The sequence below is a fragment of the Nestor notabilis genome, unplaced genomic scaffold (assembly GCF_000696875.1).
Source record: "Nestor notabilis isolate BGI_N333 unplaced genomic scaffold, ASM69687v1 scaffold819, whole genome shotgun sequence".
Lineage (NCBI taxonomy): Eukaryota > Metazoa > Chordata > Aves > Psittaciformes > Psittacidae > Nestor > Nestor notabilis.
The window spans coordinates 25608-47756 of NW_009943050.1; the positions used below are offsets into that span (position 1 = coordinate 25608).

The following is a 22149-nucleotide window of genomic DNA, read 5'->3' on the forward strand; positions in this document are numbered from 1 at the left end:
ATTCACCTTCACAGCCGTAGTCAATGTAGAAGAATATTGACAGGCCATAGGATCATAGAATGATTTAAGTTGGAAGGGACCTCCAATGGTCTTAGTCCAACCTGTTATTCAGAGCAGGTCCAGTTAGATCAGGTTGTTCAAGGGCCTTGTCCAGTCACATAATGATATCTCCAAAGAGGGAAACTGTTTGATCACTGCTTGGTAAAAAAGTTTTCCAGTTTTATAAGTGGAGAATAGTAAATTCAGGGGAGTGAAGAGAAAAACACTTTCTGTCTTGCAAAATGTCTGCATTGTTTATTTTGCTTTTTAAGCAAAAGCTAGTTTCCTGTTATACCTGTTTCTCATTTTCCATTTTTATCTAGACAGATATGGTGGAACTGGATTATTCTTCCTGTGTGGTGGTGCAGTAGGCCTGATCACAGGCATTGCTTTGTCTCTTCAGGTTGTAGTGACGATGGAAGCGGTGAAGGGGCTGTGCACCACAGAGGCTATGGACAAGGCTGTGCAGCAGATTCTGGTGGCTAAAGGGAACTCTGCAACACCAGCCTACTTCTCAGTTGTCCCTCTGACTGTGGGAGAAATTCCAATTACTATTGTTACTTTTGAGACGTCTTCTGGACACAGTGATAGCATTAGGAAAAAACTCAAAGTTGTGGTAGGTATAACTAGTTGAGGGCAGGCAATTCATGAATCATAGAATCAACCAGGTTAGAAAGGACCTTTAAGATGAAGTCCAACCTTTACCTTAAGACTGCCAAGTCCAGCACTAAACCATGTCACCAAGAGCCTTTTCTACTTGGTTTTTGAACACTTTCCTGGGAACATGTGTTTCTCCTCAAATACAACATTCACTATGTATAGAGCTCTTGTGCGGGGAGTGAAATCGTAGAAACATAAGGCTAGAAGCAATCTCAGGAAACCTGTATCTCAGCAAGGATTGAGCTATAATATGGGGAAGAAATTTAACCCTGTGGTGGGCTTGTGTGTATCATATGTGGAAAGAATTGTTCTCTACAGCAAAAAACCCATCCTTCTACCCATGACACAACAACTTCCTTCATGAAGTCAGTGCCTATCTCATAATCTTTAACTTCCACCTACTTCATCAACATTTGTAAAAATTTTCTGTCCCTTATGAAGCCAAGATTGGATATGTCCCTCTAGCAATATCTTGAGAAGGATATACTCTCTGTTAGCCATAAAGTTAAACCCTGTTTTATTCCTTCTAGTTAATGTATCTTCAATCTTAACAATTGCATGGGTAAAATATATACAGACAAACAAAAATGTAATGATTATTTAATACCTTACTTCTCTTCCAAAATGATGAAAGGGAGCAGACTTTTTGAAAAGATGACTTTTCAAGAGTCAGCACTGACTGGCAGACTCACTACAGTACCCAAGTCGCCCACTGAGGGCTACTTTCAATCCACACAAAAAATGCAAAACATGAATCCTTGCACCATTAATGTCAGGGTAATTTAGGTAAAGATGAGGCATGGGATGCCAGGAACCTGCTGTTGTTACATGCCATAACTTTAATAAAGATAGACACAGTCTCAGAGTTCTACACCAAAACACTAAAGGCATCTGTAAAAACAGTTTCATTAAAATGGAAACTGTACGAAGAGTGATGCATGGAAATCAGAAGGAAAAAAAAAGTTAAGTTTTACCAACAAGATGAACTCAGAACTTGGTGGATTTCATAGATGATAGGTTTATAAAAATGAGTCCAACTATGAACTTGACTTGCGCAGCTCACAAAGCTGAGAATAAAATTTGAAGTTTAATTTTTCTGGGTTAGTTTTGGTTAAAGGAATTTCATCCAGGGAAATATACCAATAATAATAATAATAATAATAAAAGTCCGTGGATTTTATTAGCATTTCAATCGGGAGAAATGAAATTCTGTTTTGAAGCTTTAGTTTTACCTTTACCTAGTGAAAAATCTCACTCCAAAATGACTTATTTCTGCCACCTGCTGGTCTAGCGAAGGGCAGAGATCGCAGCTTTCATGCAGCTGCTTTCAGGTGTGAGTGCTTGCAAAAGTTTTGACCTTTCTTTCCTCAATTGTACAGGCTGAAGGTGTTTTACAGAGAGAAGAAAAGACCATTTGCATTAACAGTGACTGTAAGTTACAGGCGATGTAAAGTCTGGTGTAAATACCTAACATATGAATTTTGCTTAGAACTTGTCACAAATCTCTTCATCCAATACACAGCAAAAGACTCAAGAAAGAAAAATCATTTAAGTCTAAATATTTATAATTGCTTTGTATTACTTCTGTGTTTCAAGGTAGCATTTTTTAAATATTAAGTAGGCATCTATTCAATTTACTAATGGTTCTTACAAGTTATTAAAGCCAAGTCTCATTTAAACCCAAAAAATATTGCTAATGATTAAAAATTAAATTAACTTAAGAAAGATGAGTATATTTCTTTCCATAAATTTCCATTTAACATTTCTGGTGACATTTTTGTTGTAATTGCCATCAGCTGTGAGATAGTTAATGAAAAACATGTTCTAAAATTGCACTTTATGTTTTTAGGGCTAAAAAGCCTAGATGTAGATCTCTATTTACTATTTGTTTACAGTAAAGTCCCATACACTGGACCTGAACAGACCATCCGATATGGTACCGGATTCTGACAGTCACGTGTTTGTTAGCCTGAAAGGTAAATGTAATTTTTTGTCAATAACTTCTCCATAAGTGACTAGAGACATGCCCCTTTTTGCTGCTCATTCCTGAATGTCAAGTCTCCATTCCTTCCTAGTTTTTCTGCTATGACTCAAGTGGGCTGTGCTGCATGATCAGGTCAGAAAACAAAACAGCCCCAAGGCTGATCCAGTACCTTTACTCTTTCTAATTACTCTGTCTCACTTGTACTGGATAAAAAGCTTTATGCAGTCCTTTCCTGCCTCACTGTGCCCAAGCTAACTTTATGGGAAGGCCAGGGGAGAAGGGAAGGGTTCACCTTCTCTAATAACTTCACACTGCATGTAGGTCTGAGGAAAACTGCTGTAGTCTTTAGATATAAGGATGTCAGATTCTGATGTATAAGTTCTGGAAAGTTCTGTTTTTCTAAAGGGAAGATATCTACAATCATATATTGATTTAATCAAATAATTTTATACTTGTATATATATGTTCACACATACGTATTTTAAAAACATCTACTAGCAAGTACTCTTATTAATGATAAAAATATTTTTTCTGAGAAAATGAAAGATAGTGCGTTCTAGACACAATGACTTTTGGCTTCCATTTCAAATCGCTGTTCTAAGGTATGGGGATGCTTGAATCCACCAAATGAGAAAATTGCAGAGAGGGAAAACAGACCAAACTCTGCAAAATATTTGGGGTGATTAAGGCGCAATCATTTTGCCCTCTGTGGGAGGATCAGGTCTGGTTTGACAAGACTTTTTCAGCTCAAACCTGAAGCACCAGTCTTTCCCCCTTTCCTTGCTTCCTGCCTCCAGTAGTGTCAGGACTCTTTCTCTTCCATGCTCCTTCACTACTACCGTTTCCTTTCTCAAGCTTTTCAAGGCTCCTGGCACCTTTTTCTCCTCCATCTTTATCAAGTCTTGAGTAGCTGAAAAGAGTATTTAATAATGAGAAGTATCAGCCCCTGCTGGAGTACCAAACTATAGTTAGTATTACCTTTCTTCGTGTTGCACCAGCCAGCTTTACATGTGATATATACTATGGCTTGTATTTTTTACAACAGGAAATATTATGGACGAGTCTGTTGGAAATTGTCTTAGTCTCAATGGAGTTGAGAAACTTATTCAAGTGCCCACAGGCTGTGCAGAGCAAACAATGGTGAAAATGGCCCCTGCAGTCTATGCTATTGAGTACTTGAATGCCAGTGAGCAGTGGGTGAACTTTAGTTCTGAACAGAAGGAGGAAGCCATTAGCATGATTGAAAAAGGTATGAAAAAACCCGAAACAAAACAAAAAACCACCAACAAAAACAAAACCAGAGAACAACTTACAGCATCTTTGTTATCCTTTTTCAATGCACACTAACCATTGCTACTTGCCGAAGGAGTGAGCACTGTTAACATAGACACACAAAAATGCCTCCTATAATCTGCAGACAGACGTGAGAACAGAGCTGATGATGAGGATTTAGAAGACTAATTGCCTGCATCTGACATTGTGCACTATTGACATTCACAGTCCACCCTCTCTCTTGCCTGATTTAGAAGCAGAAAGGAAAATCTGAGCTGATCAATGTCAACTCTTTTCAGAGTAAATGGACAGCAAAAGCTAGTTGTCCATTTCCTCCTAATGCAGAGGAGGAAAATAGATCAAGACAAATCATGTCCTAAAAGTGCTTGTTTCTCCCCATGGATCATGGACAGCGCTTAGGATGGCCAGCTGAGATGGAGATATCTCTGCTGGAGATGTCTCTAGTTGGCAAGAGAAGTATCACTAATGAAACTTCCAGTGGTAATCATGATATTGAAATTTTCTTTTCCACACTCATGTATTTGTTACATGAGCTAGAATGACTCCAACAGGGTTGGACCAACCCAGGGAGGGAGTTTCCTCAGGGAGAGGACAGCTGCAAGGCTGCTTCTTAAAGAGCACACTTGAAGACATGATCCAAAGCTGGTGTTAAATATACAGCTAAGCCAGGACCACAGCATGTGGAAGCAGAGGTGTTCCATCTCACAGGGACTAACATAGAGCCCAAGAGTTATCAGTATCGTACAGGTACAACTGCTTTTCCTAAGTAGAGTGGTGTGCACATGGCATAAAGCAATATAATGCACTTGCCTTGAAGATCTTTGGACACACGTTTCATCAGTGAAAAATGAGGGTATAAACAGAGACAAAAACATGCTAACAGTAGCTGAATGGAAGTCTTTGTTTATTTATCTAAGATTGCCTGAAGTGACATAAGGTCCTGCTGATGAGTATTTGGTATTGTCAGGAGAATTTAGTCCGTATATTATGCTTTTATTGATTCTTATTGAAGTTCATCAGAGTAGAAAATGAGTTGTGTAGCTATGATACAGACTTTGACAAGATAATAGCAGCCAAGATCAGAGTCCACAAATCATGATTTCTAAGCCTGTCTGACCGAAGAGATGATGGTTTGTATGTATTTTGTATACGTTTCTATGCACCATAAAGTCAACAGCTTGAAAAATTGTCAGTAATAGGAAATAAGTTTCCCAGGATTAACTACACAGAAAATGCTTTGTAACTACAGATGCCTGCAGTTTTCAGGCTATTCTCATGGCTCAGTTATGCCAAACAAGACAGAGCACCTTCTAAGCCTAGTGCTTTTTCTGTCAAAGGCCTGCTGATACAATCATTTCTTCTTTAATGTATCAGTGAAGACCTCCATGTACTCTTCCACTAGTTAATAGTGAACATGTCCCTGTTAATACAAGTGAGGTATCAAAATGCCCAAGAATTATATGTATTCTCTGAACAGTTGTGTGCTGTTCTGTTCACGCAGGTTACATTAGAGTTCTTGAGTTTCAGAAGCCAGATGGATCCTATGGAGCATTTAAAAAAACTCCCAGTAGCGTATGGTAAGTGTATTTTTCTTTTTTATTTTTTTCCCCAAAAAATAACTCTATTATCATTTGATGCATCAGAAGTTGGATCTAGGGGGATGGATTTTCACATTCTGGTGGGCATGGTGCTACCTGTATATCTTTGTCATAGATGATCAGCCCTGTAAGTCTCTGAGTATGTTTAGTCCTTGATGAAGGAAATTTATATTGAGCAACCGATTGTTTTATATTTGCCACAGACTAGAAATGTTCACACTGATGACAAGTGATAACTCACTGGGTTCCAATGAGTGCACTGTATTGAATATGAGTCTATGTACAAAATTAGTATGTTTCTTTTCCTGTCAATATACTCTTCTATAAACATATGTCAGCACATGTTTGGAAAACTTTATTTTGTGCAGGTTAACTGCATTCATTGTTAAAGTACTCACAAGGAGCAGAGAATACATTAGTGTCCAAGACAGTCACATACGCAACTCAATTTCCTACTTGACCGGTCAACAGCAGCCAGATGATTCATTCCATGACCATCACCCAGTATTGGACAGGACTATGCAGGTAGGTCATCCATATCTAGAAGATTTTGTTGCACACTTAGGGCTGTTAGGGATTTAAAGGAATATTGTGAGTTGTTGAGTAACAAGAAATGTATCTAAAGAAAACAAATCTGTAATGTAAGAAGTACAAAATCTGTAATGTAAAAATAACTTGTTAAAAGGTCTGTTGTGTCAGAGATGCAGAGCTAGCACTTCACCACCTTTATCTTCTGATCCAGTCTTAGATAATTTTGTAGCTGATCTGTGCCTCTAGAGCACTTAGAAAATTAATCATAGAATGGGTTGGGTTGGAAAGGACCTGAAGATCATCTAGTTCCAACCCTCCTATCATGGGCAGGGACACCTCATTAGTACTGGTGTCCTCAACATAAGAAGGACACGGAGCTGTTGGAGCAAGTCTGGAGAAGGCCACAAGGATGAGCAGGGGCTGGAGCAGCTCCCATATGGAGACAGGCTGAGAACATTGGGGCTGTTCAACCTGGAGAAGAGAAGCTGCATGGAGATGTCAGAGCAGCTTTCAGTGTCTAATCCTGAGATGCTTGTGCTTGGTAAAAATGTATAGATGTACATTTAACTTTTCCTTTTCATGTTTCATCTTTCAGGGTGGCATTGGGACAGCAGAGGAGGATTTGGCTTTGACAGCCTTTGTAACTATAGCACTGCAACAGACTCTACAGGTCTTCAAGTCACCCGATGTGGTAGGAAGCCTGACTCTTTAAGTCTGAAGGCTATTGCAAAACAGCATATCCACCCTGCTATCTTTAAGTATTGCAAATAAAGAAATATAAGTGTGTTTACATCTGTGGTGAATAGGAAAAGACACCGTGGCCTAAGGTGTTTTGATCTATGGTGGTGCTCCATCATCAATAGCTTTAATCACTATATTTTTATAAAATTATTAAAATTGTCTCAAAAATTGCTACAGTGGAATATTCTAATTTCCTAATACTCTTGCCAGCAGTAACAGTTAGTAGGTCTGAATGACCTTTTTAAACGGATCCATTCTGTTTTCACAGGTACAAGCGATTAGAAGAGCAGTGGCTTACATGAAAAATAAACTTTCAAGAAATACCAACTGCTATTCTACAGCCATCACTGCTTATGCTCTGACGCTTGTGCAGTCTGATAGTGAAGAAGCCCAGTCTGCAAAAGAAAAATTAAGGGGCTGTTCCTTTTTTGATGCAGGTACTGGTAACCATTCTTAAAAGTTCACTTAGAAAGCACTTTTCTTAATTAAGGAACTTTGAGCACTCTTACGTGAACAAACCAAATTCAAGTAAATGAAGACTTTTTAGTTTTATAGAGGCATGTATGTGCATGGGTAATATACTTACATTACATAATTGAGTATTTCCCTGCTGAAAGTGTAATATGTCATTTGTATAATTAACATCACTATAAAGTAACAACTTAGCATTGTGAAGTTTGGATCGCCATCTTATCTGATACTGGAATTGAACAGAATCATGGTAAATAGTCATCTAACTTTTCTTCTTCTCTTGCTGACTACAAAAGCTTCTACACCTCTCAAGGGCATTAAAAAAAAAAAAAAAAAAAAAAAAAAAAAAAAAAAAAAAACAAAAAAGGCCAAACCACCAGGAGAAAGAAGAAACTCTTGATGGGTAAATTAGAATGAACAGCTACATATGACAATAGTCCAGACTGGATTTGTGATCGAGAGACAAGCTGCCTTTTCCAGCCCCCCGCCAGTTCTGAGTGCTCTGTTCTAGCTCCACATGGTTCTCCCCTCAGTGGCTATGGTCAATACTGAGTCAGTTGGTTATGTGGCTGCACTGCCACATTATTAATTTCTCCTAATTCATTTGGTAAATACATTATGGTTTAATAGCTGTAGTTCAAGCATAGGGAATATGCTTCTCTTTGATCAAGACTGGATTTCTGGGCATAATTAATACTATTATCTATCAGGGACCACCAGACACAGTGTTACCACTCTATCAGAAGGACATCGCTGTACAATGGGGTCGTTAGACTGTGGTGGCTGGACAAGTCAAAATTGAAAATTGTGGGTTTCTTTTTCCATTATCTCTATTGTCCAAATGGTTTGTTGCTCTTATGATATGAAATATCTCCTGTGTAGAACAATAGTGATTTTGGGCAAATGTCTTTACCAAGGGGATTCAGCACTGAGTTATTCTTGCAGCAAAGCAGCAACGCTACTGGGGAAATGGCAATGATGCAGTCTCAGTGGAAACCACTGCCTATGCATTGCTTCAAACATTGCTCTTGAAAGACATGGAGTACGCAAAGCCTATTGCCACATGGCTGACGGAAAGAAGGAACTACGGTGGAGGATACTGCTCTACACAGGTGCCTGACCAACAATCTTGGTGGAGTTTCAGGGGGAGGGAACTAAATAGAAGCCCCATAAAGACTTCACTTAGATTTGACAGCATCAGAACAGTTAATAGTAGAATCATAGAATGGTTTGTGTTGGAAGGGACCTTAAAGATCATCTGGTGCTAACCCCCCTGCCTTCCAGGTTGCTCAAAGGCCCATCCAACCTGGCCTTGAACACTTCCAGGAATGTGGCAGCCACAGATTCTCTGGGCAACCTGTTCCAGTGTCTCACTACACTCATAGTGAAGAATTTCTTCCTAATATCTAATCTAAATCTCCCCTCTTTCAGCTTAAAGCCATTCCCCCTTGTTCTATCCCTACATACCCTTTTAAAAAGTCCCTCTCCAGATTTCTTGCAATCCCAACCTTGTTTGGTGTATGAAGCATTAAAAATTTTGCTCATTAATAAAAATAAGCCAAAACCAAATGGATATAAGCTAGCAAAGATTCTTTGTCATTATGGAGACTTATGATAAACAAAGGTCAGAACTCCAATGGTTTTCATCTTTAAATGCTGAAAGAAGAAGCTGGAAAATGAGATGAATATTCTGTGCACATAGAAATAGAGAGATACAGGAGAACTTCAAAGCAGCAAAAACCATAAGACTGAAGAATAGCTCCAGGTTACTGATCATTTCATCTTACATACTGTTGAAATAACCTGGCATAATTGTTAGTTGTTTTGCATTTCTTTCTCACTTAGGACACAGTGGTAGCCCTAGAAGCTCTGTCAGCATACAACATACAGACATGGAGCATTGGTTCCACCAACCTGACTGTAAAATTGGGAACACCTGGAAGACAAAAAGACTACAGTATTACTCTGACTGATACTGATGAAGCAATTCAGAAGGAGCTAGAGGTATGCAACCATTCGTTGTTTCAAGCTTTTTTTCCTCCACCAGGAGAAACATTGGATCATCTGACCCAGATTTTCTCATTGTTAAGCAATTATGATGTAGCTGTTTTATAATATTTTTAATAATTTAATCTGTAAAACAAAATCTTTTTAAAGAATAAAAAAATCAACAGAAGCTTAGCAGCACACTTCAAAGGCTCTCTCAGACCTCTTAGAGGATTTTGGTGATGTGAATCTCCCCCAGCAATGAAGAGCAGCCAGGAGCTCAAGTCTTTCTAGAGAATGAGAAAGAAATGGAATATTCTGATATTCAGCATGTAGGGACCTGTGGAAATGTCAAATCCAGGCCACAGAGGAGAGAGTGAAGTTGGGAAAATATGTCTCCTGGGACCCAGAACAACAGCTCAGTATATTAAAAATCTTACAACACTTACGAGGTTTCATAACTCCTTCCATAGCTAAAGGTTCTCCCTACCCCAGTTCTGAGGGTTAAGGGCATAAAAGAGCATCAAGACTGCAGGAAAAAATAGATCAAATGCTGAGCACAGACTAAACCTTTTTTTTTTTTTTTCTTTTTGCCTTGGTCTGCAGTTTGAACTTGGGAGAAAACTTGAAGTATCTGTACACGGCAGAGGAAATGGAACAATGAGTGTAAGATGTAAATCAGAAGTTCAGAGTCCAGCTGGACTTCTTTTAATCCCTTTTTGAAAACAGCATAAGAAATTACTTGCCATGGCTTTATCCTTCCTGTTCCTATCTCCAAATTTCTAAAATTCAGGGCTTACAGACTGTCCATCAGGGCAGTCAATTTTAACTGCTTTTAAGTTCATGAAATGTCAATGCTCATAGAGGTGGCTGGAGTTTGAAAGACCCTTTTGTGGCTGGGAATGGAGAGTTATCTTGAAGGTCCCACACCATCTACAATTTGCACATGGGACCTCTCCTGCTTATACCCATGACAGTCATCTGCAACTAGTCTGTGCCTCTGGGAGACTGGTGTTTCTCTCTGCACTCCCATGTTCCATCAACATTTGCTGAGTCCTGGATGAGTAAACCGCTTGTCATTTACATAATATTTTTAGTGGGTTTCTGTTTGTGTGTTCATCTTAGATATTAAAAGTGTATTGGTCTTCTGAGTTGGAGAACAACACGTGTAATGACTTGATTTTGACGGTGGAAATGGAAGGCAGCATTAAGTACTCTGGTGAGTGAAAAGGGAAGTGGTTGGGTCTCACTTTCCAAATTTGGAAAGTGCAAACAAATGAATGAAACAAGGAAAGAGAAAGGCCTCTGAACTTTGCCTAGATATTGTTTCTTTCAGTTTATTAATATTTTTGAATAGTTTAATAATTATCTGAGTGACTATAAGTACAGCAGGTACCTAACAGATACAGTAAGTACTATTAGTAATTCTTCTTTGTTATTAAGAGAGCAAGTTAAACTCCTTTCATGGTGCTCCTGGTTGCCATGAGGGAAGATCCCAGCTCATTTCCCTGGATAATAAGGGACCCATCATGTGGCCTTAAACTTCTTTTGGACAGACCTGTCATAGGTTTTTTCATATGACCAAGACTCTGTTTTCCATCCCCTGAAGTGTTAATTCATCATTCTCTATGATTATGTCTCTTATTTTTCTGTTCGAATAGCTAGCTTTTGGAGGCAGTGATTGTCCGTTACATATTTATGCATAGCCTAGACCCCCTTATTAGCTAGACCTGTTGGTTATTTTTACCCCTAAAATTTTAACTCTGAATTAATTAGAAATACTGAGGTGGTGTACAGCAAACTTACAAAACCCACAGAAATGGCATGGCTGACCACGGTATTTATCATTGCACAAAAAGAAGCCAAGTTTCCAGGTTCTCAGTCAAATTTGTGCATGGCTGATCATGTCTGTCACCTCCAGAAAATGCGTACTACGATGAAAACAATGATTATGAGGACTCATTTGATGCAGAAAACAGCGCGTTTGAGCCACAGTCTGAAATAGAGTGGTTTGATATCCACAGCAGAAGAAAAAGGGATGTGATCTTTCCCGGTAAAACAGAACTGCTGCAGTACAAAATCTGTATCAGGTAGGTCTGCAAGATCAGATCTTTGTTATAAAATGCATTCATTTTTGTTTGTAATTCTTCTTGGTCACCTTTGTCACATCTGCCAGCTCGGCATCCAACCTGGTGATCTTCTGTACGTATCCAAGCATGGTGAGTGCATCCTCTTTCCCATGGCAGAAGAAAAGGTTTCCACACGGAGTATTAGGTTTACACAATTTACATCATAGACCTCAAATGTCCATCGCAGGTTCTGCCTCATCAAACTCTGCAGAAACTCTAAAGCACTTGGCTGGCTAATCATTAGAAGTCTTTTATTAAATAAAGTAAATGTGACTGGAATACAGTAATAACGCATTTACAGAGTTTCATGGCTTTCTAGAGAGATGCTGTTTGTTCCTTCATGGTCACACTCTGACCTCAAAAAAAAGAAAAGATGTCTACTACTATTTGAGAGACAAGGAAGCAGAAGAGATATCCTGTTGTGGCAACAAAGAAATAGGCAAGGAGAGAGATAGTGAGAAATAAATCCTCCCATGCAGAGTAACACTGAAACATTTATGTTTGCTCCCTTTCACAAGCTGGCAGAGGTCACAGAAGCACAAGATGGAGGCTGTTCTGAGTTCCCCTTCTAGATAGATGAAGGGTGGCAGAAGCTGGTTTTGCTTCCCAGTAGAATTTAGCTTTTCCTCTTGAGTTTTGACAAAGCCTGAGAGGCAGTGGTTTTTGTCCCTGCTCCCAGACAGCGCCATTAACAATCAGGGGAGGACTGGAGTTACCCTAATTCTTCAGTTTCATTCTCCCTAGTTAAATGTGTATTCAGTGAATTGTGTGCTGGCTGAAGCATCATTTTCCCCATTAATTGCTATGTAACATTCATCAGCTATCAGATCCACTGTTCTGCAGGACTGACTTTGCTGACTGCTAGGGTGAGGCTTAAACAATAATGTGAAGCTCCCTTTGTTGTAGTTAAGACAGGAGAAAAACTGAAGGCACTGACTACATAACCATACTTCTTCCCTGCACTGTAGTAGATCTTATGGGGAAAGGAGTGCCAAAATAAACATTTCTGAACTCCTGCTAAGCGTATGTAGAGTATCTAACAGCAATGCACCCTGTGTGAATGCAGAACAACTTAATTTTCTAGCAATGACGCAACTACCTGATTTTTGAGAAGGTAGAAGTAGAAAAGATTGGCAATCCAATGTATTTACCTAATAGATAGTTACAGCATTGAGGATTTTTTCTTGGACACAAAGGTGATGTAAATTTGAAGAATTTGTATAAACTCGTTTCCTGTCTTCACTCTCCGTAATAGATAACAGATACATTGTAAGTGCTGTTTACCTTCCCTGTCTTTAACAGTGCTTTTATGGTGGGATGAACTGTCATTTGAAGGTGATTATTTTTGGCTGTTAACTATAAAGAAAGCCTAGATGACAAGCTCAGGCAAGACACCTGGGTTTTCGATGACCATTTGACAATTTTTCCTCATGAATCTTAATGAGGCAGGCAGCTAATTTTCAAATTAAAATTCACTTAGGAAAATAATATGGAGCAAAATATCTTATTTCACCATTAGCAGGCCTGAAGAGCCAAACTCTTCAAAACAAGCTGGCTGTTTAGTGCAGATGTTCACTGCTAACAGTCTCCTTTATAAAGGTTCACAGGTTCCAATCCACCAAAGATGTCCCTGGTTGATCTCTCTCTACTGAGTGGCTTGGAGCCTGACACAAAGGATCTCGATCAGGTTAGAAACACACTTTTATGTGCAATCTTCTATAGCCATTTTTATAGAAAATTTGTCTTTTGAAATATTCCCAAAGAATAACGAAGGGAAAAAAGATTTTTGGATAGATGTATTTTCATTATTCTTGTTCTAATAAAATATTTGCTGAATATACACAAGAAATTAAAAACTTGTGGTGAACAGAGTTCAGCCTTCTTAGTCCCTTCTAATAGAAATTAGAGCTAGGCACAGCTGGGCACTTAAATATATGCCTGTCCTTAATACATATTACTTGCACTGTTGTCCCACAGAATTCCAGGACAGTTTGTCCTGTGCTTGCAGGGGAGAAGGCAAGCATATCTTTTAGAGGTGGCTGCTGTCAGGGCACAGCGAGAGGGAGATGAGGTACAATGCTCTACAAAGGTGGCTACAGAATTTTGGGTTCTGGAGCCTGCTCATTGGGGGAGGTTTGCCCAGGTTCATGCTCTCAGGGACTGTCTTCTTTAGGGAGGAAGAAAGAGGGCAGAATAAAGCAAACAGCTGAATAAAGCAAACCAGAATATGAAGGGTAATAGCAAAGGTGTTCCTGTTATGCAAAGGTTTTGTTCTGATTTTCTTTGTTTTCCTGCAGTTGGTGATGTCTTCAGACCAGTACATTCAGCACTATGAGTACAAGGAAGGAAAGGTTTTGCTTTACTTTAGTGAGGTAAGCAAACCCAATGATTTTCCAATCTCTGACATTTCAGATAGCATATATAAATTTCTTTTAAACCTAATCATTGATTTTCACACTCAATTATCTTCCTGTAATTTTTGTAATATATTACTATTGAACACCTCAGTTGAAAGAGGGTGGGGGAGGATAAGTGAAACATGCACCTTCATCCTCCATCTTTCTATATTCCAGGAGATGTAGTCCATATTTGAAATCTGGGCTTTGGCCCAAAAAAGACAAGTCCTCTCTACCCAGAAGAGATGCTTTTTGTCCAAGATTTAAAAAGTGTTAACAGTACTGGATAGACTGTGAACATACATTACACACACTACTCCTATACAAGGAGGCTTTAGGCAAAAGCTGGAAAGTAAACCCCAAAGTAGTGATTATGTGAGCCTGGAACTGTTTCAGGCAGAGATGACGTGCACACATCCCACAAAACTACCTTTACTAGGCTTAGCTCATCCACAAAATCTCCCAATAAAATCATGGAAGGAAGTGCCTTCTTCAAGTTGAGGCTGCAGCTATCAGGATAAACTCACCTGTCCCATGAGAAACAAGCATTCAGTAGCTAGTACAGGCAGAAACTAATAAGGAACTGACTGGGCAGAAAGTTAATTTACTTGTAATAACTGTTGTCCCTTTTTCCTCCAGATCACAAGCGGACCAGATCCAGATTGTATATCATTTGGGGCAAAGCAAATCAATCCCATGGGCTTGGTTCAGCCAGCAAATGCTATCCTTTATGATTTTTACAACCCTGGTAAGGGCACAGAAAAATCATACATAAATGTTTGAAAGAAAATACAAACTTTTACACTCATGGGGTTTAAAATCAGGTTTCCTGAGTTCCTGTTTCTCATGGTGATCTTAAGTGTGATCCATTCACATTTCTTTTTGGTTAGGCTGTCTTTTATGCCTCTAAGATTGGCAACCTTAGAAGTTTGGCTTATTTACTGTGCTTTCTGGGGGACTCAGTTTCATTCCCTGCTCAAAGGTTAAATACAAATCATCCCTATTTGGCAGAGTTATGTAAACGATATTTGAAAATTAGGCCAAATGTCTACTTTGCCTGAAGCCGAGGGATCCAAGACAGTTTACACTATGTTTAAACCACTAACTCTTGGTGATCCTATCTCCTCTTCCTGAAACCGTGCAGTTCTCACTGGCCTAAAGATGCTCTTCAAGATGAAAAAAAGAAAGAAAAAAAAAAAAACCACACCCCCCAAAAAAAACCCAAGAAGGAAGAGTATAACTTAAAAAAAAAATAAGCAACCAACAAACAAAACCCAAAACAATAAAAAAACAAACAAAAAACCAAACAAACAACAGCAACAACAGAAACCCCAGAAGCAAAACCCCAGGTTGCTGCCCAGCTGAAAGGCAAGATGATCCCTGAACTCTGACCAAGGGCTTTTCTCAGTCTCATGCTGTGCCAGGGAGGAGGGGAAGCCAGGAGGAAGCAGAGGCAGGACACCTGACCCAAACTGGCCAAAGGGGTATTCCATACCACAGCACGTCATGTCCAGTATAGGAACTGGGGGGAGTTACCTGGAAGGCCCAGATCGCTGCTCGGGTCGGGCTGGGTATCGGTCGGCGGGTGGTGAGCGGTTGTGTCCTTTCCCCTTGTTCTTCCTCTTATCATTATTATTGGTAGCAGTAGTGGTTTGTATTATACCTTAGTTACTGGAGAGCTGTTATCTCAACTCGTGGGAGTTACATTCCTTCGATTCTCCTCCACATCCCTCCGGGAGCAGGGGGAGGAAGAAAGAGGTAGGGGGAGTGAGCGAGCGGCTGCGTGGTTCCAAGTTGCCAGCTGAGTTTGAACCACGACAGTTTCTTTTTGGCACTAAGGGGTTAGTACCTATAGCTTAGGCACCTAGAGTAGGTGCCGATTTATCTAGACCAGGGAATAGTTGGGCTGCAAATGTAGTTTCTACTGCATAGGCTTTTCCACTGGAGCTCACTGAGAAAAGCCATTATGTTTCTTCTCCATAGACAGAAAGTGCAGCGTGTTCTACAGTGCTCCCAAGAACAGCGCCATGCTTTCAAAGGTGTGTCAAGTCAATGTTTGCCAGTGTGCGGAAGGTAAGGAATGGCTAAATAGACCAGTCTAAATTAAGATAGTTACTCTTACATAATACAGGAGTCAAAGCATCCTCTAATATATTTGGTACTAAACTGAAAAATTTTTGTTAAGGTATCTAGGATTGATTTGATAGTTGAATGAAATGTATATATACGTGTGCATACATGTGTAAAAACCCTCCAACACAGCTCTGAGAAAGTTGTCCTGCCATTTTATTTTATTCTCTGTTATAATGTTGAGTGAATGAGCATGTGTACATTATTTAAATATCCATGCCTACAGAGACAGATGTATCATTTATTTATATATAAGGAAGATATAAGGATAGATATAAGGAAGAAATTCTTTACTGTGAGAGTGTTAAGGCAATGGAACAGGTCACCCAGAGAAGCTGAGGCTGCCCCATCCCTGGCAGTGTTCAAGGCCAGGCTGGATGGTGTCTTGAGCAACCTGATCTAACGGAAGGTGTCCTTGCCCATGGCAGGGGGCTTAGAAGTAGCTGATCTCAAGGTCCTTTCCAAGATTAACCATTCTATGATTTATTTTCTTCACTCTAGGTCCCTGCCCAAGACAGAAATCAACTTTCAGTAAAGCTGTAACACAAATGGCACGCTCTAGTTTTGTCTGCTACTACCCTATTGCAGATTATGGTAAGGCATCAAAGACATCTGTCAATTTAGTTTAAACATTGTTCTTAATAAGGATAAACTTCTAGTTTTATATGCCCCTCTCCTGAAATGAGTGGGGTTTCTGTATTTGGCCTAGAAGCTGAGTTGATGAAACGAAGCCATGTGCTACCATAGTCATCAGGGGAGTGAAACAGAAAAGTAAAAGCCTTGGAAAGATGCAGTGACATGCTGGGGGAGCAAAGCATGAGCAACATTACGTTACATAGTTTAGAAAAGACCTGTGGTGTGAGCAACACCATCCCCTATATCCTTAATGTTGCAGCATGGATATGAAAAGTAGGCTTTGCATGGCATGCCACAGTTCAGTGACTCCTTCTGCAGAGCCGGATGAATATTTTCTCCTTTGTTAATTTACATTTCTGGCTTTTTCTTTGGATGGAAAGTTGGAAGAGCTCCTGAAGGAGAACAGGTTCATCAGCTTCAGTAAGTTAGATGCTGACAGGAGGACAGGAAAAAAAGTGAAAACCTAATCATATAGGAGCTTCTTTAAAAATATAATATACACGAAAGGAATATAAATCTTGAGGTTGATGATTTTCTGACTGATGACCTGACCTTCTAAAAGCATACTAGGTATTCAAGATTACTATCCTATTGTCTTTCATACCCCTATGATTTGTAAATAGATGGACACCAGGGTCTGCATAGACATCTGGCAAAAGCATACCTATTTTTCAGTTTTCGGTTGCAATTTCATGTTTCCATCTGGCCTCACACATTTGTTGTCTGTTGCAGTGTATGAGGTGGAGCTCCTCAATAGTACACAGAAGAATGTTTTTAATTACTATGAGGCCAAAATCCACCGAATCCTTAAAGCCAGTAAGTATCAAAACGTTTGGCTCCTTTCATTTACCTGTAGGAACTAGGCTGATTCAATGTTAGCCAGTACGAGCCACGCAGGTCCCTTCTTTTGCTGTAGGAAGTAGGATCAGTTATACTTCTATACTAGGCTTGCAAGAAGGACTGATTCCTTGCAAGACTTTTTTGGTGCAGTTACCTCCCTGGTCCATTCAGCTCAGGGGCAGGTTGCTTCAGCTCACATTGTGCATCAATCCAGAGCACAAGAGCTTCAAACTTTTCAGATGAAACTAAACCAGAAGACATTCCATCTGCATCCAGTCCATGGCTCCAAACTGTAGCTAGCCTAAGACAAACCCTCCAAAAGCATGCATAGTGTGGATATTAGGTCTTCTACATCAATTATATACACTTTATAGGCTGCTGTTATTGATTCTTTTTTTTCTATCGTAGACATGTCCACTGACCTCTGTTTTGATACTAGATGAAGATTTGAAGTGCTTCTTACCCAAGAAATTGTTAATCAGTCACTTGCAACCCTTGCAGTACAGGCTGAGTTGTCCACATTGTCCACAATGACTTGTCTGAAGTCAATAAACACAGGAAAACTTGTAGAACTTCAATTTAATAGTTGTGATAACAACAAAGAAGCCTCTTTATTGTTTTTAGGTGCAGTGTAAAGATTTGCACTGCTCTCAGACAATGTCCTTTTGCAAGCCTGCTATCCCAGCTGTCCCCATGTGAACTTTATCAGGAGCATCAGTGAACACTGATACTCTCCAAAGTAATTTCTGGACAGTCTGTCATCTCAGACTTCAGCTGCTGTGGTATCACATGGTTGTCATATTTGAGTTTGGTAGCCAGAGACTGACTTTAAAAAGCAGCTTCAAAGATTCTGAAACTTTCCCTGTCTCGGGCAGAATAATTAACCCACTTCCTTGATCTTTGCCTAGGGCACTGGCAATGTCACCAAGTACTTTACGGCACATAACTTGTGATCTGTGCCCAGTGTTTGGTTCCTGTCGGAAAATGAGGTCCACACCTCATGAGTTCAGAGACAGCATCTGTCATACAAGGGGATTTCCATATGCAGGGAAATGATAATGTACCTAGTGATCAAAACACTGGCTACAGGCAATTACAGTACCATGATCGAAAGTTTCATTAATCCCTCCAGAAAACCTTCAGGAGCTAAAAGACTTAGAGCTCTGGGCCCCAGTGCATTTGTACTCTCAACTCATAGGCAAGCACAGGAAACACTTTGTTTCTTGTCAGCTGACAGAAACATCCTTTGATTGTGAAGTTAAAGGGAAAAGATGACTTCTCTTATTCCTACCTCCTTTTTTTTTTATCCCTTAAAATCCCCCTTGGTTTGTGCTGTATGATGCAACTTATGAGCATCAAAAGGCTTTCAACAGCCTTGGGAAAAGCTGGGAAGAGGCACGAAGCCATGAGGCATGAAGGAAAAACAAGGCATTTCATCCAAATAAGCTCATGACTAACTAGAGTTGTTTTCTTTTGTTCTGTTCTGTGGCTGTTTCGGGTGAGGTTGATCTCTTACCATCACCAAGGTGACGTAGGTGAGAACTGGTAAATTCTCATTTTCTGGACCCCTGGCATTATTTCAGTATCAATCCTTGCAAATAAAGGTTGGTTCAGAAGACAGATGGACAATTTTGCAGATGTGCACTCCTTGGACTACTTTGATTATTAATAGAAATGTGTTTTGGATGGCTAACATTTACGCTGACCTATGTGTCTTGTAGGGGAACAGTACAGCCCATGCAAAATAGCACAGAACTCCCCTCCCTCTCCCTCTCTTTTCTTTTTATTTTCCATTTTAGATTCTAAAAATTGAAGTAATCGTTTCTCTTAAATTATGCTTGGACACTTTGGAACATTATAATTATTTTCTTTTTAATTGGAGATTTAGAAACTGAAATTACATAATAACTTGTTAAAGTAGTAACTAATTCAGATGGTATGATATCCAAAGACTGAACTTTATTAGGTCATTTGTGAAGCATATGAACTGAGAAACCCCATGGTAATTAAAGCAAAACGAACCCGAACCACAACATCATCGTTTTCCCAAGTAGTTCTCATCCACCTTTGCATTCCTTGAACAAAATGAAAATTCAGAACATCATATAGCATAGGAACAATAGAAAAGTCTTGGGTTATATGAGAAAACCTACAGTATTGTATTATTTGGAAAAATGTGGATGCAAAATGGCACACAATACCAAAGACTGACTTTTTTCTGGCCTATAAGTACCACAGGTAAAATTAATGCAAGTTTTAACTAGGAAATAGATAAGGTTATTAGTGCTAGGTTTCACAGATTAGCACTCTACATCAAATTCTCCGAAATCTTATTAGTGTTAAAATATTCTATTTGAGGTTTTATTTTACTTTAAGTGTTTCAGTTTGAACACTAGACTGTCCATACTTGTAATAAAATACATGAGAGAGCAGAAGCTGCACAAGCTTCTATTAACTGATAGGAAGACTGTGGTGTCTTACTTGTAATTTAAGATGTTTTAATGTTGAATTTGTCACCACAGTTGTGCATGACACTTCACATTACACTTAGAAAGAGAGTAAGTAATTAGAATATTGCTGTTATTTGCATTTTTCATTTCAACTGAACATTGAAAACTATTGTTCTGTCCAAACAACACAGTATCCTCGTGACCTGTGCTTAGTCTGATGAATGATGAATAAGCATCTTTCTAGCTCTCATGTCATTGCAGTGCCTGAATAGCCGTCTCTTCTGCCTTGGATGCCCGTTTCTGTAATGGGCTGGGCAGCTCTCAAATGAATAATCTTCTGGGCCAGAATCCAGACCAGGATCTTCTAAGTCATTTCAGGTGAAGTTCAGGTCAGATGCACTAAGGAGAGTGAGTTTTTAATACTGTCTGCTGCATTGTTGAGCCTCAAGATGTTTGAATTTAGTCTGCTAGATTTTAAGATCACTATGAGCCTGAGCAATGTGAAATATAAGATAGGATGTTTCCTTTAGCTTTTCCTTTAATCTCTGAAATTTAAAGAGAATCCACAGGGCCTGAAAGTTCTTTGTAGCAAAACAGCTCCTTCGGTAACTACAGAGACTCAGACAGACAGCTAAGACAGAAATGGTTTACTTTTTCTCAGATAATGTTAAGGGAAGGTATGTGCTACCATAGCATGGCCATTTATTCCCATATCAGCCACAACTCACAAGAGAAATATTTCCATGGCTTAGCAGTAGAGTAAACAATCGCAAGGGGCTGTGTCCTACGGGCTACAGTTCTGTATTAGAGAAGTTGATAGGGTTTTCTCTTCTTGTGCCACAGCTAGAGATGAAACCATCCAAGTGGGTGTCCACCGACAGTTCCTAACACGCTCCACATGCAACTTAAACATGGCCACTGGCAAACGGTACCTCGTCATGGGGAGAGATGGGCAAACGGTTGATTTCAACAACAAGTAAGTGCAATGATTTCTGAGCAGCAGCTATCATGGACCCTGAATCCAGAAGATACTCAGCCTCTTAAAATACTTCCAGAAAGCAAAGGGAGGACCAAATTTCTTAGGGACTGATGCTGCCGGCTTTACTAAAATGCAAAGAGGCAAAAGGGTAGCTGTGGGGAACAGCTGAGACACCCAAATTTATTGGCTTACAGATCTGTGCAGAGCCTCATTCTCACACATCTCAAAGTCAAAATCTGTCTTTGACTCCACTGGGTTAAAAACTCACAGCTAGATAAGTAGAATGGGAAATGCTACAAATTCCATCTACTGCAGATGCCTTACACAACTCCTGTGCTTGCAAAAGAGATGGGTGGGAGCATGGCTAAGAGCAACTCCCAGTTTCTGTTATATCATCCATGCAAATAGCATATTCTTCTCATTTCTCATTGTCACACTTTAATGAGAAAAGATAATTAATTTGAGGAGGAATTTAGTCTCACACTATCAAAGATTCAGTGAGGAAGACATCTTAAAAGTTTCATTTTCCTGTGTGGAAATTGAGAAAAGTAGTGCCTCTGAAAATTTCTGGGATGGAGACCTTCCCAATCAAATTGTGACTGCCACTTCCTAAAACCTTAAAAATTCTCCTCTCCCCATCTCTATATGACAGCAAAGTGAGTGCTTAAGTCAGGGGTCTGCTTCAACAGAAGCCTGCTAAAAACTGAAGTCTTGCAAAGAGGTGTAGCCTCCAGTCATAAAGTGCCACAAACTACACAGATTTTCATCACAGAAAATTAGGAAACACCTTGGCATAATCCATTGAAACTAAACCCCCTTTCACTGTATTTCACTGCTGTGCACTGGGGCTTTTTGTACTACTCCAGAAGACAAATAGAAACTTTGCCCAAGCTTAGCTGGTGTCACTCAAAACACCAGTAGTTTTCTAGTTAGTCCCAGCTTGGCACTGACACTTCCCTAACTTTATTCAAAGTGCAGTTAACCTGCTGGTGAAACTTGGTTTCAGGCAAGTTTCTTGGCTTGTATAACTCTTTCTGCTCTCAGAGATGATTCAGTGGAGGGACACAGCGTCACAGGTTTACGCTTTCCCATTGTTCCACATCAGCAGTAATGACTCGCCTCCTTTCCCTGTCCCAATTGCACTCAGGATGCAGTACCTCATTGATTCACAAACCTGGGTAGAGAAAATTCCAGAAGACAGCGAGTGCCGCACCACCCTGCATCGGCAAGCCTGTGCTGACCTGCGCGACTTCATGGACACGTCTGACAGCCTGTGCTCCTTCTGA

General features: G+C 39.7%; 1 protein-coding gene across 1 annotated transcript in view; it reads left to right on the forward strand.

Annotated features, from left to right (window-relative positions):
* The window catches only part of LOC104411299 (complement C4-like), a 43643-nt gene extending 21494 nt beyond the window's left edge, over positions 1 to 22149 (forward strand). The window contains exons 21-41 of the mRNA XM_010021687.1: positions 443 to 655; positions 2079 to 2130; positions 2595 to 2675; positions 3729 to 3932; positions 5478 to 5553; positions 5943 to 6099; positions 6701 to 6796; positions 7115 to 7283; positions 8263 to 8429; positions 9163 to 9321; positions 9910 to 9969; positions 10429 to 10522; positions 11225 to 11393; positions 13032 to 13119; positions 13730 to 13804; positions 14468 to 14576; positions 15812 to 15901; positions 16460 to 16552; positions 17327 to 17410; positions 20728 to 20860; positions 22011 to 22149. Of these exons, the coding sequence (XP_010019989.1) occupies positions 443 to 655; positions 2079 to 2130; positions 2595 to 2675; positions 3729 to 3932; positions 5478 to 5553; positions 5943 to 6099; positions 6701 to 6796; positions 7115 to 7283; positions 8263 to 8429; positions 9163 to 9321; positions 9910 to 9969; positions 10429 to 10522; positions 11225 to 11393; positions 13032 to 13119; positions 13730 to 13804; positions 14468 to 14576; positions 15812 to 15901; positions 16460 to 16552; positions 17327 to 17410; positions 20728 to 20860; positions 22011 to 22149 (2508 nt within the window). The remainder of the gene's footprint in view (positions 1 to 442; positions 656 to 2078; positions 2131 to 2594; positions 2676 to 3728; positions 3933 to 5477; positions 5554 to 5942; positions 6100 to 6700; positions 6797 to 7114; positions 7284 to 8262; positions 8430 to 9162; positions 9322 to 9909; positions 9970 to 10428; positions 10523 to 11224; positions 11394 to 13031; positions 13120 to 13729; positions 13805 to 14467; positions 14577 to 15811; positions 15902 to 16459; positions 16553 to 17326; positions 17411 to 20727; positions 20861 to 22010) is intronic.